General features: G+C 38.2%; 1 protein-coding gene across 1 annotated transcript in view; it reads left to right on the top strand.

Moving 5' to 3' along the window:
- The window catches only part of prkdc (protein kinase, DNA-activated, catalytic subunit), a 154,511-nt gene that overhangs the window by 68,008 nt on the left and 71,532 nt on the right, over positions 1-14,971 (top strand). The window contains exons 41-53 of the mRNA XM_061922138.1: positions 1,537-1,729; positions 1,866-2,044; positions 2,111-2,279; positions 2,353-2,418; positions 3,448-3,511; positions 3,609-3,757; positions 3,829-3,966; positions 4,385-4,504; positions 5,478-5,618; positions 7,552-7,703; positions 7,920-8,051; positions 13,452-13,563; positions 14,633-14,757. Coding sequence (XP_061778122.1) covers positions 1,537-1,729; positions 1,866-2,044; positions 2,111-2,279; positions 2,353-2,418; positions 3,448-3,511; positions 3,609-3,757; positions 3,829-3,966; positions 4,385-4,504; positions 5,478-5,618; positions 7,552-7,703; positions 7,920-8,051; positions 13,452-13,563; positions 14,633-14,757 — 1,740 coding nt within the window. The remainder of the gene's footprint in view (positions 1-1,536; positions 1,730-1,865; positions 2,045-2,110; positions 2,280-2,352; positions 2,419-3,447; positions 3,512-3,608; positions 3,758-3,828; positions 3,967-4,384; positions 4,505-5,477; positions 5,619-7,551; positions 7,704-7,919; positions 8,052-13,451; positions 13,564-14,632; positions 14,758-14,971) is intronic.

Below are 14,971 nucleotides of genomic sequence, written 5' to 3'. Positions count from 1 at the left end.
ATTGTAATAAAAAATAAAAACGAAAAAGAAATAAAACACATGTCTTTCTTAAGCTATATATTTCAGCCTTTTTATTAGCGTATTTAATTACAAATAACATGACGTCACATTTTTGCCGAAAGTGGAGGAGTTCAAGTACCTAGGAGTCTTGCTCACGAGTGGGGTAAGAGTGGATCGTGAGATCGACAGGCGAATCGGTGTGGCGTCTTCAGTAATGCGGACGCTGTATCGATCCGTTGTGGTGAAGAACGGGCTGAGCCGGAAGGCAAAGCTCTCAATTTACCGGTCGATCTACGTTCCCATCCTCACCTATGGTCATGAGCTTTGGGTTATGACCGAAAAGACAAGATCACGGGTACAAGCGGCCAAAACTTGTTTCCTCCGCCGGGTCTCTCCCTTAGAGATTGGGTGAGAATCCCTGTCATCTGGGAGGAACTCAGACTAAAGCCGCTGCTCCTCCACATTGAGAGGAGCCAGATGAGGTGGTTCGGGCATCTGCTCAGGATGTGGGGCACGTCCGATCGGCAGGAGGCCGGGGGGAAGACCCAGGACACGTTGGGAAGACTATGTCTCCCGGCTGGCCTGGGAATGCCTCGGGATCCCCCGGGAGAAGCTGGACAAAGTGGCTGGGCAGAAGGAAGTCTGGGCTTCTCTGTTTAGGCGGCTGCCCCCGCGACACTACCTCGGATAAGCGGAAGACGATGAATGGATGGATGACGTCACACTACCACCTTATGAAAAATATTAATAACAATAATATTTGTTTTTTATAGTCAAAGCTCCATGCCACTGCTGTTCTTTTTAGAATGTAAAATACTCGACTATTGTTTTTATTTATGATCATGTTCATAAGCACAGTATTGTTTGTTTTATATACCAGAAGGTATTCGTTTATGAATGTATTTACCTCTTTGCAGTTGATACTGCAATTTTAATTCACAATAATCTTAAATACTTGACACTTTGAAACACCTTTCGATAAATTAGTGATTTAAAAAGATATGGGTTCAGTTTTTTTATTTTATTGTGGTATCAAATACCTATCAAATTGTGGAAATTCATAGTATTGGCGACTGAAATTCTGGTATTCTGACAACCCTAATTGTTTGTTTCATCATTATCATCACCTGATTATACTACATTAAAACATGTAAACTCTCATCTCCTGTTCAATGCAAAGTCCATCCATCCATTTTCTACCGCTAAAAGAATGTGGTTTTAATCTGGATTGTACCACAGCAACTTATAAAATGCAAATATATGTAGATTTGTTTTATTTTCAAATTGTTATTCACTGTATGAAAGATTAGTGCATAAAGTTGTATCACCACTGTAGTCAAAACATATCAAACAAACGAAAAAACTTTATTATCGTGCATTCTTTTAATGTCGCTGAACAAAGTCACAAGTGGATCAGCAAACAGTCATTACTTTTGGTTATTTTGGTTATGCTGACTTCAGTCAGTCTTGTAGGAAGTATTCATCCATAGACTGTTTATGTCCAATATGATATTTTTTGTGTGTGTTTGCGTTTAGGCCCAGCAGTGAGCGACAGCTGCAGTTGGTGTGCACAGTTTACAAGGTTATCCAACAGGGTGACGTGCTTCAGGCCATGATGGACAGAGTTCTGCTGCCTCTCGTCTCTTACTGTAGCACCAAGACACTCATTGACTTTTTTGTGGCAAATGTTACCGAGATAATGGCGTCGCTGTTAAGTCGTTTCACCAAGGTTTGTTTGTTTTTTAAATCTGTAAGTGAATTGGACTGTAAAATATGTTTTCTACTGTCCTCTGAATTTCATGCAGAAAGTATCAATCTGTTATTACTTTGCTATTGTGTTAGTGAGAACATGATCTTTGTTACAGTCAAGTGAATCAGCATTTAAGACGCAGTTGCTGAAGAAGAACGGCTGCTGCAAGCTGATGGAGCTGTTATATTCTCGGCTTCCCAAAGAAGAAGTATATTCTAAGGAATCTCTCATCAATAAGGCCTACTGTGGTTTAAACAAAACGGAGGGAAACGAGCTGTCAAAGGCGCTGATCAAGTAGGACTCCTGCTGGAATTTGTTCCACAAAGATGTGTGATTCACATGACTAAATGTTCCCCACAGGTTCTGCTTTGAAGCCTTTACAGAGAATATGACTGGTGAGACTCAGCTCCTGGAGCTCAGAAGACAGTACCACTGTGCTGCATACAACTGTGCCATTGCGGTCATCAGCTGCAGCTTCAATGAGCCCAAATTCTACTATGGCTTCCTCTTCAGTGACAAACCAGAGAAGGTCTGAAGCATAATTGCATCGATAAATCCAACATCATGTTGTACCTCAAAACTCCTGCTTTGCTCTTTCCCAGAACCAGTTCATTTTGGAAAATATCATAGACGTTGAAAGGACCTACACCTTCCCGATTGAAATAGAGGTCTGTGTAAATACTTTTAAATGGTTAAAAAATATCACATGTGGCCCGTTTAATTCAACAGCGGCATCAAAGTGGGGAGGGTGCGGTTGGTGTAAGTATGGCTTTTGTACCGTAGCCCTAAGCACAGGGGGGCCCTGGGCTTTTTTAATCTATAGGTCGTACTCAGACCGGTTAGTTTGTTCAATTTTTAATACTTTTATGTCATTTAAATATGTAATTTATTTTAAAAAAGACACCATAAAAGTTCAGATCCAATTAATTTTGCTTTTAAAATTTCAGTAATAAGGTTGCTTGACTCTTCTCTAAACTGCTACCTTATCGTGGTAGTTAGGAATTTGCGTGTCCCTATGTTCCTAGGAGCTATGTTGGCTTTATGCCACCTGGTAGGGTCACCCACGACAAATTGGTCCTAGGCAGGGCACTTGGCGGTCTGATCCTCGGCTATATAAGCTAGCTCTTGGGGCATGGAACGTCATCTCGCTGGGGGTGGAAGGAGCCTGACCTCGTGCCTAAGGTGGAGAAGTTCCGGCTAGGTATAGTTGGACTCACTTCGACGCACAGCAAGGGCTCTGGAACCAGTTCTCTCAAGAGGGGCTGTACTCTCTTCCACTCTGGCGTAGCCAGCAGTGAGAGGTGACAAGGTGGGGTGGCTATTCTTGTTGGCTAACTGTTGACAGTTTGGCGTACATTCAAAACAAAAAAAATGACATTCTGACAATAAAATTGCATTTTTGTCAAAATATTATACTTTTTTTAAAATTATTATTAATTTGATGATAATAATGTTTACATTTTAAAAAACATTCAAAACGGCACTATAAATATGTCAACAATCTGCCATAGGTTATACTTGCTTTATTTTCAGCCATTCTCTAATGTCTGTGGACAAAATCACAAGCAATGGCTGATTTTGGTTTTAATTTATTTAATCCAGAATCATTGCAACAATCGTCCAAAGGGCATTGAAATAAACAAAAGGGGTTCCACTATACCGTCAGACTGCCACCCATGTTTTTCTTATCATGGCAGGTCCCACTTGAGAGAAAGAAAAAATATACTAGGATTCGACAAGAAGTGAGCGCGGAAAATAGAGGTATTTAATTTGAATGTTTGTTACTGTCATTATTATCGCTATCTGTTCCAACATACTGTCAGCATCATCTTCATGGTTAATTTTTTTGTGTCCACAGGGGCTCCAGTATATTTGTCCTCACAGTCATACATGGCAGACAGCAGTTTGAGTGAAGAAATGAGTCAGTTTGATTTCTCTACTGGCGTTCAAAGCTTTTCCTTCAGCTCCCAACAGCCTGAAAGAGAGAGACGTGTCCGAACAAAGACTGTGAGTTTACTCACCACAGCCTATCATGTTTTCTTGTACTTATTTGAGTGTATGGATATTTGGACATGTAGCAGACAGATGAGGCCGCTTCCTCCGATGCAACAGTGGACCTGGAAATGGATGAGTTAAATCAGCACGAATGCATGGCAGCCATGACAGCTCTCATTGGTCACATGCAGCGGAGCAATATAACTCCCAAAATTGAGCAGGTGCATTTTCTTTTCTACCTCATTTGCTGCTAGACATTAATGGATAGATACCTGATTTTTGACTTTGTTAAAACAGCCACATTTACAAATAACAGTAGTATATAGTAGTATAGTAGTATATATGTATGAATTATGACAAATACTACACCAAAAGTCTGTGTTGTGTTTATATGTGTATTGTAATGTGACAAAATGTGCTTTGCTGAGTCACATCCGGTGTGTGTGTGTAGTAGTAGTAGTAGTAGTAATAGTAGTGGTAATGGTGCTGTGCGTGTGAGTTATTACCTATATAGATTGGTATACAATCATGAAAATTAATATTAAATATATGTCATAGTAGTAGTAGAATATTAAAAAGTATGTCATAGTAGTCGTAGAATATTAGAAAATATTTAATTTTTCAATGTTATTGAAACAGGGAAATGTGCCGAGTGAACTGCCTCCATGGATGAAATTCCTACATGGAAAACTGATGAATCCATCTACGCCCTTAAATATCCGACTCTTCGTTTCCAAACTCATCATCAATGCAGAGGAGGTGAATATCAGTTTATGTGTAATTATATCATCTATAAAAAAATAAAAAGTACATCCCTGCGATTAGTAGGTGTTAGTTACATCAAAGACCAAATGGCAACAAAAAAAAAAATGCAAAAATGGGCGCCCTCATAAAAAGCCCTGAAAATATATATTTTTTTATACTCTACCCTATAATATGCCTTTCACATTTATTTAGGTCATATATATTAATTTAACACACAAAGAAAGTATGACAGACATACAGTATTGTACTTACAAACATGGCGTTATGCAACATCATGTCTTGTCAAAACATCTTCCTGCTGTAACATGTTGAGTGAATGAACTTGTGAAGCTTGGGATCTTTCTGTGTGGAGTTAGCATGTTCTCCCAGTGACTGCGTGGGTTCCCTCTGGGTACTCCGGCTTCCTCCCTCCTCCAAAGACATGCACCTGGGGATAGGTTGATTGGCAACACGAAATTGGCCCTAGTGTGTGAATGTGAATGTGAATGCTGTCTGTCTATCTGTGTTTGCCCTGCGATGATGTGGAGACTTGTTCATGATGTACCCCGCCTACCGCCGGAATGCATCTGAGATTGGCTCCAGCACCCCCCGCGACCCCGAAAGGGACAAGCAGTAGAAAATGGATGGATGGATGGACATAGCTGCAATACTCTTTACCCCCTTCAGACAGTGCTATCAAGCCACTTTTTTATTTGATTTAATATATAAAAAAAGAGTAATTTGAAATTTAAAACTGAAAAGTAAACTGTGAACATGCGGTGGCCGTAATATAGACCTATAAATAGGCGGGGATCTCATTAAGTTCATGCAATCATTTGTAATAATTATAATAATAACATAATTAAAATAAGATAATTGAAAATATAGTAATTCAGCAGTTCACATTTAACTATATAATTTCATATATGTCATGTATTCAATATGTAATTTATGTATTTTATATGAATGTCTTGTATTTCATGTGTAGATATTTCGTCCTTACGCCAAGCACTGGCTAGGCCCGCTCCTGCAGCTTGTGTGTGGACGTAATGGAGGAGAGGGAATTCACTTCATGGTGGTGGACATTGTGATCACTGTGCTCTCTTGGACAAGCCTGGCAAAACCAAAGGTTGGAAAGGATTGTGTTTGTATGACATTTTTGCAGGGCCGCCCCTTCCTATACACAGATCACGATATCCTGCTATCTGTTTAGGGCCCCGTTTGTGTGAAGAAACTAATGAAAAAAGTAAATGAATGTCAGGGCACTTCACATGAAATGTTACTGCCAACTTATTCCTAGTTCCTTTATGCTCCGTCACTGATAATAATATGATATCAAAAACCTGATGACATTTTCACCCTCATCTGTGGTGCGCAGCGTTAATACACATGTCTCACAAGGCAAACATGCAGCTTTCGAAGGTTTGCAAATGTATGTTGTAATTATAATAAATGTATTATTTTGCATAAAAAAATTCTAACATCTTTCCCCTGCATTGGTTTTCGTCCACAACATTTATTGAATTGAATTGAAACCCACTACTACCGACCACGCAGTCTGATAGTTTATATATCAATGATTAAATGTTAACATTGCAACACATGCCAATACGGCCTTTTTAGTTTACTAAATTGCAATTTTAAATTTCCCGCGAAGTGTCCTGTTGAAAACGTTGCAGAATGCTGACGTGTACGCGTGACGTCACGGACTGTTTGGAAATATTAGCGCTGCGCACACACTCAGCTAAAAGTCGTCTGCTTTGACCGCATAATTACACAGTATTTTGGACATCTGTGTTGCTGAATCTTTTACAATTTGTTCAATTAATAATGGAGAAGTCAAAGTATAAAGATGGAGTTGGGAAGCTTTAGCCTTTAGCCTTTAGCCTTTAGCCACACAAACACATGGTGATTCCTTGTTTAAAATTCCCAGAGGTGAAACTTTACTATGGATCATATCGGTCAAGCGAACATGGATCCCGACCAAAGGTCAACTAGCAGTTTTCGGTGAGAAAATTGTGGTAAAAAGTCACCACTTACCGGCGATCAGCCGAGCTTGTGCCGTCCGTACAGCTGCCGTCGACTTCCATCAGACACTGGCGTCAACACACCCGTGGATACACCCTTCGGACTATCAGGTACTATTAAACTCACTAAAACACTAGCAACACAATAGAAAGATAAGGGATTTCCCAGAATTATCCTAGTAAATGTGTCTAAAAACATCCCAATGCAATCGCGTTTTTTTTTTAAATAGATTTTTATTTATGTTTTTATTTTTTCTCTAGTCCGTCGCTATCAATATCCTCAAACACAAATCTTTCATCCTCGCTCAAATTAATGGGGAAATTGTTATTTTCTCGGTCTGAATAGCTATTTTTGTTGGAGGCTCCCATTAAAAACAATGTGAGGATATGAGGAGCCATCAACGGGTGACGTCATCGTCTGCGACTTCCGGTAAAGGCAGGGCTTTTCTGTTAGCGACCAAAAGTTGTGAACTTTATCGTCAATGTTCTCTACTAAATCCTTTTAGCAAAAATATGGCAATATCGCGAAATTATCAAGTATGATACATAGAATGGACCTGCTATCCCTGTTTAAATAAGAAAATCTCATTTCAGTAGGCCTTTAAATAATAGTAAAATAATTGTAAAAGAATATAATGCAATTTTGTTGGGTGACTCTGTCAACAGCAACTGAAGATAAAATAGACACAAAAAGAACACAAAGACTATGAACATGGAAAAACATACTCATCTTCAAAAACTAAGAACTGTAAGATAGACTAATATAAATTGTTCATATTGTGCAAACTGTCAATGCATTTTGAATGTAATTTAATTGTTTGTATCCTATGTTTGTATTGTGTGTGTAGCATGAGGGATATGGTAGGAGGAGGGATGCGGGGAGTCAATGTTGATATAAAAAAAGGTTTCCTCATAAATTTAGTCAATGGTGGCACTGACTGTATACGAGCAAAGCAGCTGATTTGTAATAATAATAATTATACATGCAAATGTGAAATAAATGTTTGTTAAATATGACAATATTTGTTGTCTCAGGAGAACCCCAGAGATGAAATTCTTGCCAACCGACTGCTGGAGTTTTTGATGAAGCACAGCTTTCACACCAAGAGAGCCGTATTTCGCCACAACCTGGAGATCATTCGCACTCTTGTGGAGTGTTGGAAAGACTCTCTTCATGTGCCTTACAGGTAAACCCTTAAAAGGGACCTATTATGCAAAACCAACTTTTCTTTCCTATTTTACCTGTTTTTGTGTATTAGGGATTCGAACATTCAAATCAAACCATGTAGGTCAGCGGTCACCAACCTGGGTCCCACTGTACAAATTAGACAATTGTTTTTAATTTGCAGCAATGGAACATTGTGTATTTTTAACAGATATTTGCCTTTCATCTTTCTTCTTAGTGTAATATATGAGCGCTTCTGTGGCACAGACCCAAACAGTGAAGACAACTCTATTGGACTTCAGCTCCTTGGAATTATCCTGGCCAACAACCTGCCGGCTTATGATGCCTCCTGTGGGATTGATTATAACAGGTAGGATCCAAAGACATCATTAAATCTTTAGATGTGCTTTGATACAATCAAACAAAAAAAGTCCTCTGATTACTAATCAAGAGCAGGTGTGGAGATGAACACTCGGAACCAGAGGTGAAGTCACAGCAAGACAGACCAAAAACAGGAAGAGGCACTAAAATAAGAGCATTAGACAGGAAGCGACACTAAAAAAGGAAAAACAAGACAAAAGTCCAAAACAGTCATGATGAATGCCATGGCGCTGGCTGGTCTCCTGGGTCTTGTTGGCAAGTGGATGTCGGTCGCGTTTTTTTCGATCGGTGGCCCCGTGCTTGGCGGTCCTATAGCGGCCGACTTGGGTGGGGTGCCCTAGGGTGGGCCCCACCGTACTCTCCTGGGGGAAGGGTTGGGCTCCTTGGGAACCGGCTGCTTATGGGGCGGGCCGGTCTTCCTGTCCGGCTGCGGGAGTCTCTGAAACCCTCGGAGCTGGGTGTCCGGTTTTTCTTCCCGCATGGGGTGTGGTCTCTCGCTGGCTTGGAGTTTGGCTGTCCCCTGCTTCTCCAGTACCTCGTCCTCTGTCTACGGAAAAGTGGGCCCGGTTCTGGGTGTCCTGTCGCCGGCCGGCTTTTTTGCATGGGGCCGGTGGTCCCCTGTTCCCTGGGCACCGCACCTTCTGTTTACACTCATACAAACAATTATTCATGCATTTGTACATACATACAGTACATACATTCATTCATATATACCTACGCGCACGCAAAGGTACTTACGCACATACATGGGTACATACACTCGCACATACATACACAAATGCAGTACATAAATACACGCACACTCACTGTACAAACATACTGTACATATCAAAGCACATATGCATACACACACCCATGCATAAAATCACGTTTCATCAAACATATTAACGTTATTCCCCCTGGGGACACTGGGTAAACCCGGCCAAATGATAAAGCTTAACCTATTTTTATTATTACAAGCGATAAGGTTGACATAATTAACTTCTCTTTCTTCCCCTTCATTTATTGGTTTCATTTGTAATTCAAGTGTTCATTACATATATGCACAGACAGTACAGTTGCATTTGAAACAATTGTATTGTTTGTAATAAAGAGGAAGATTTTTTTTATTATTGCACAAACATGCAAATACTCTAAAATTGGCGGTATTCTGTCAAAATTAAAGATTTAGCAGATTCTATATTTAAATTTACAGCATACATTACTTGTTTTAGGGGTTTGTATTAAAGCAGGGCTGTCCAAACTGCAGCCGGTGACATCTTCAATTTGGCCCTTGAGAGATGGCACGAGTACAACAATTATAAGTAGACTGACAGCAGAGGGTAAGGGTAACAAGGGTAAGGGATTTTTGGGTGATGGAGCTCAGGGAAGCGTCTCAAACAGACCATGTGCATGGTGAGAGGGTTTGGCCATGCTGTGTGAACTGGTTGCAAGCAGCTATTTAACAGATATGTGGCATTTAAGGCTCATTTTTAATAGCTCACTTTTGAAGGAACACAGGCATTTTGCAGATACTAGTATAGGTGACAGTGCAGCATGGTGAGCAGAGGTTAGCGCCTGTGCCTCACAGTTAGAAAGTCCTTGGTTCGATTCTCAGGTTCAGGGTCTTTCTGTTGGAGTTTGCATGTTCTTCCCGTGATTGCATGGGTTTCCTCCGGGTACTCCAGCTTTCTCCCATGCACCTTTAAAGACATGCACCAGGGAATAGGCTGATTGGCAACACTAAATAGGGGCGGCGTGGCTCTGTTGGCAGAGTGGCCGTGGCAGCAACTTGAGGGTTCCATGTTCGATCCCCCCTTCCACCATCCTCGTCACTGCCGCTGTGTCCTTGGGCAATAGACTTTACCCACCTAGTTCCACAACACTGATTTAAAAATGTAGCTTAAAGATATAGATAGTGGGTTTAACTATGTAAAGTGCTTTGAGTTTCAAGAGAAAAGCACTATACAAATATAATTCACTTCACACTTCATCACTAAATTCGTCCTGATGTGTGAATGTGAGTGTGAATGTTGTCTGACTATCTGTGTTGGCCTTCCGATGAGGTGGCGACTTGTCCTGCCTTCCGCCCAAGTGCAGCTGGGATAGTCTCTAGCACCCCCCGCAGCCCTGAGAGGGACGAGTGGTAGAAAATTGATGGATGTTGTATGGTCTTAAAATAATTGAAAATTGCAAAATTTGAATATTTATCAAAAATCAGTAAAATAACTTTCCTCCAAAACAAGACTTGTAGTAGAAATAACTAGGCATGTCATGTGATTTTTGAAAATATACATCATAGTCTTTCAGCTATTGAAAGTTACTGATTTAAAATAGTACCAAAAATCAATAAAACAAGTTTCCCAAAATTAAGACTTGTAGTATGTTCAACTAGACACAATCTATAAGTCATGTGATTTTGAGAAGATATATTCTACAGTCTTTAAACTATTGAAAATTTTCATTTTTAAATATCCCTCAAAAAATAAAACAATTTTTTCCCAAGTTAAGACTTGTAGCAGAAAGAACTAGACACTCTCTATTAGTCATGTGTTTTTCTTAGATAATGTATTGTACAATCTTTAAGCTATTGAAAATTGATAGTTTTAAATATTTCTCAAAAGTCAGTAAAATAACTTTACCCAATATAGGACTTGTAATAGGAAAAACTAGGCACTATCAATAAGTCGGGTAATTTGTTTGAGAAGTTTTATTGTACAGTCTTTAATCTATTGAAAATTGTCTATATTCCTCAAAAATCAATAAAATATTTTTTTCCCAAATTAAGACTTGTAGTAGGAAGAACTAGACACTATAAGTAATTTGATTTTTTTAGATATGTTGTATAGTCTTAAAGCTATTGAAATTTTTAGATATTCCTGAAAAATCATTAAAATATTTTCCCCCAATATAAAACTTGTAGTAGAAGGAACTAGGCACTATCTATAAGTCATATGATTTTTGAGAAGATATATTGTACAGTTTTTAAGCTATTAAAAATGGTAAATATTCCTCAAAAATAGTTAAATAACTTTGAAAATGTAAACTTTGTTCTGAAATTTTTTTTTTAAATGTTTCCCCAAATTACGACATGTACCTGTAGTATGTTCAACTTCACAATATAAGTCATGTGATTTTTGAGAATATATATTGTACAGTCTTTAAGCTTTTGAAAATGTAAAATATTCCTCAAAAATCATTAAAATATTTTTTCTGGAAAGAGAGAAAGATACCTTTGGACCAGATACCCACTGGTCCAAAACCAAACTGGCTCGCGGTTTCCCTTGACTTGATCCAATTTGCGATAAGTGTCGTCAAGGGGTAGCTGAGCTTACCCATATGTTTTGGACCTTCCCTGCCCTGTCCCAGTTTTGGAAATCTGTGTTTCTTTCACTCTCAGCTATCACGTAAGTCCATATTAGTCCCTCTCCCATAGTGGCGTTATTCGGAGTGGTACCTCCAAACGTGCAATTGCCAGTCTATTTTGCTGATCTTGTGGCTTTTCTTAGCTTGCTTGCAAGGAGAGCCGTCCTAATTCGTTGGAAGAATTCCAGCCCCCCTTCTCACTCAAAGTGAATAAGAGATGCTCTGTCCTTCATGAGGTTGGAAAAGATAAGGCACCGCCTTCAGGGCTCTGATGCAAAGTTCACCAAAATATGGCACTCATTTCAGGAGCGTGTTGATTCCTTGAGCCTGGATCCTAAATAAATCTTAAATTAAAAATTTAAAAAATCTCTCAAAATAAGAGTTGTAGTAGAAACAACTAGGCACTATCTAAAAGTCATGTGATTTTTGAGAATATATTGTACAGTCTTTAAGCTATTGAAAATGAAATTGTTTTAAATATTTCTCAAATATAAGTTGAATAACGTCTCCTCAAAATAAGACTTGTAGTAGAAACAACTAGATCTATAAGTCATGTGTTTTTAAAGATATGTTGTATAGTCCATCCATCCATCCATTTTCTACCGCTCATTTCCTTTGGGGTTGCGGGGGGCGCTGGTGCCTATCTCAGCTACTATCGGGCGGAAGGCGGGATACACCCTGGACAACTCACCACCTCATCGCAGAGCTATGTTGTATAGTCTTGATGCTAATTTAGTTTTTTTTTCTTAAAAAATCTTTTAAATAATGTTTCCCCAAAAATAAGATGTGTAGTATGTTTAACTAGACACTATATATAAGTCATTTGATTTTTGAGAAAATTTATTGTACAGTCTTTAAGCTATTGAAAATTGTAAATAGTCCTCAAAAAATATTAAAATAGTATGAATATATATTAAAATACTTATAAAATCTTTTAAATAATGTTTACCCAACATAAGACGTGTAGTATGTTCAACCAAACACTTTTAAGTTATGTGACTTTTGAGATATTTTTTTGTAGTCTTAAAGCTATTGAATTGTTTAAAAATGTAAATAATTGTGATAAATTAGTAAAATTAATTTCGCCCAAAAAATGACTTAAAAAACAAACAAAAAAAATGTTTTTGTTTATACACTCTTTAATCACAGGTGCCTCAAAGAGATTCACAAACATAAACAACATCTTCATATCTGAATCCACCCCGCGAGCACCAACCTACCCCCCTCCCCCCTCCTTGCGTGGTTGAGGTGGGCGGGGTTTGGTGCTCGCGGGGTGTATAACATAGTCAGGAAGTGTCATGGATGCAAAGGATTCTGGGTATTTGTTGTGTTGTGTTTATGTTGTGTTACGATGAGGATTTTCTCCCGAAATGTGTTTGTCATTCTTCTTTTGTGTGGGTTCACAATGTGACGCATATTAGTAGGAGTGTTAAAGTTATTTATATCACAACCGTCAGTGTACTCTGTGTCACCCAGTATGCCTTCCAGTCGTGTGCGTGCATCTGTGGAAGCCTCTCACTACATGTTGCTGGACTGGCAAGCAGTTTGTACATGTTGTAGAAGGTGTTTTAGACAATGGCTTCATAGCATGCCCTTATTCTTGTCATCTGGGTGACCACTAGCACATATTGGCGAGAATAGTTGCGGCTCCCATTGTCTTCCTCATTTTGTGAAACACAACATTAGTGTCGCATAAAATATTATGTCGCTCTCGTTTCCAAAAAAAGTTAAAAAAAAAAAAAGCCTTGTCTTGCTGTTCATGTTTAAATAAATTTTACTCATTGACTACTAATTACTAATAATCTGTATCGTTATTGGCCCTGAAAAAACATATAGGTCGATCTCTAGTTTTAACCACTGAGTGTACAGTATATGTTTATATCACTATGTTTATGATTTAAACACTGTATGTATATGTTTAACCGATGTATGTATAGGTTTTAACCATATCTCCCTATATGTACAGAATATGTTCGAACCATGTGTCTATATGTATATGTTTGTGCATGTACAGTATACGTTTTAGCATCTTGTGTCTTTGCAGATACATGCAGTCTCTCACCAACAACCTGGCCTTCGTAAAGTATAAAGACGTCTACTCAGCTGCTGCTGAGGTGATTGGCCTCATCCTGAAGAACATGACTGAAGATGATCATGTATGGGTCTTTCCTCACTTTGACTCAGCCTTTATACTAAATATATTATTGGTTAGAAATATGTGTTATTATGTACAGTGTAACCTTTATGTCAGGGGTCGGGAACCTTTTTGGCTGAGAGAGCCATGAAAGACAACTATTTTAAAATGTATTTACTTAAGAGCCATATAATATTGTTAACACTAAGTACAACTAAGTGCTTGCATTTTTAAGACCAATATTTTTAGTGCATAGTATATGTCTTATTCTTTTTGATTACATTTTGATTCTGAAACTAACCAATCATTTAAAAAAAATACTCCTTACTATAAATGCGACTTCTTGAATAGGTGCGGTAGAAAACGGATGGATGGATTAAAATGCATGAGAATGTTATATTTTGAACGTTATTTTTCACTGTAATTATCAGTGGAGTTATTCATTATTTATCATATTAAGCAATGTCAGCAAAGATTTATGTGAACCAGATGCAGTCATCAAAAGAGCCACATCTGGCTAGAGAGCCATGGGTTCCCTACCCCTGCTTTATGTCATTACCCCTCAGACTTACTGACTAGTGTTGGATATTTTTGACATGTTACACATACAGTACACCAGTTCTCGTGCCATAAGTAAATACAGAGACCTACTTGGTTTTTGTCGGCGTTGCTAGACTACTTATTTTTGTTTGTATTCCGAAGTTTGCATATAGTACTGTATATTATATTCTATCTTCTAAAGAAATCAACAAATTAGTTTATATTTTTATGCTGGCTTTGCATTGAACAGGAAGTGAGTGTATGCATCTTTTGTTAATGTGTTATTAGACAGTAGTTATGTTGAAGCTTAGTGATAATGATTAAGTTAACAATACTACAACACATGTCAACAAATGGAAAAAAAAATTGAGAAATTACCTTTCATATCAATCTAATAAAAATAAGAACACGATGGACCAGAACTTGATGAATTAGTCCACATCAAAGGGTTGTGAACATTAGCATGACTGGTTCCACTGTACTAATAGAGCTATAATTATTTCAGCGTTGTAACCTTTATTATTGTCTTTTTTTCCAAATTCTTATTCTAGCATCACCAAGAACTTGTTCATCTTGCTGCAAATCAGATCAGCAGTCTCAAGAAAAAAGAAATTAATGACAGGTTCATTATCTGCGTGAACAAAGTGTCCAATCACTTTCCTCCTTTTATGGATAGGTAATGTATATTAATGGATAAGTAATGATATTTTGTGGATAGGTGCGGATAGTTGTTTATGGTTAGGTCATGTATATTTATGGATATGTAATGTATATTTATGAACAGGTTATGATACTTTATTAATGGGTAATGAACATTTATGGATATGAAATGATAATTTATGAATAAATAAGGTATGTATAATAAAGACATATAATACATACTAATGGAT

The sequence above is a fragment of the Nerophis ophidion genome, linkage group LG15 (assembly GCF_033978795.1).
Source record: "Nerophis ophidion isolate RoL-2023_Sa linkage group LG15, RoL_Noph_v1.0, whole genome shotgun sequence".
In the NCBI taxonomy this organism is placed as follows: Eukaryota; Metazoa; Chordata; class Actinopteri; order Syngnathiformes; family Syngnathidae; genus Nerophis; species Nerophis ophidion.
Note: the sequence above shows the minus strand (reverse complement) of the source record. Positions and strands in the feature narration are given on the sequence as shown.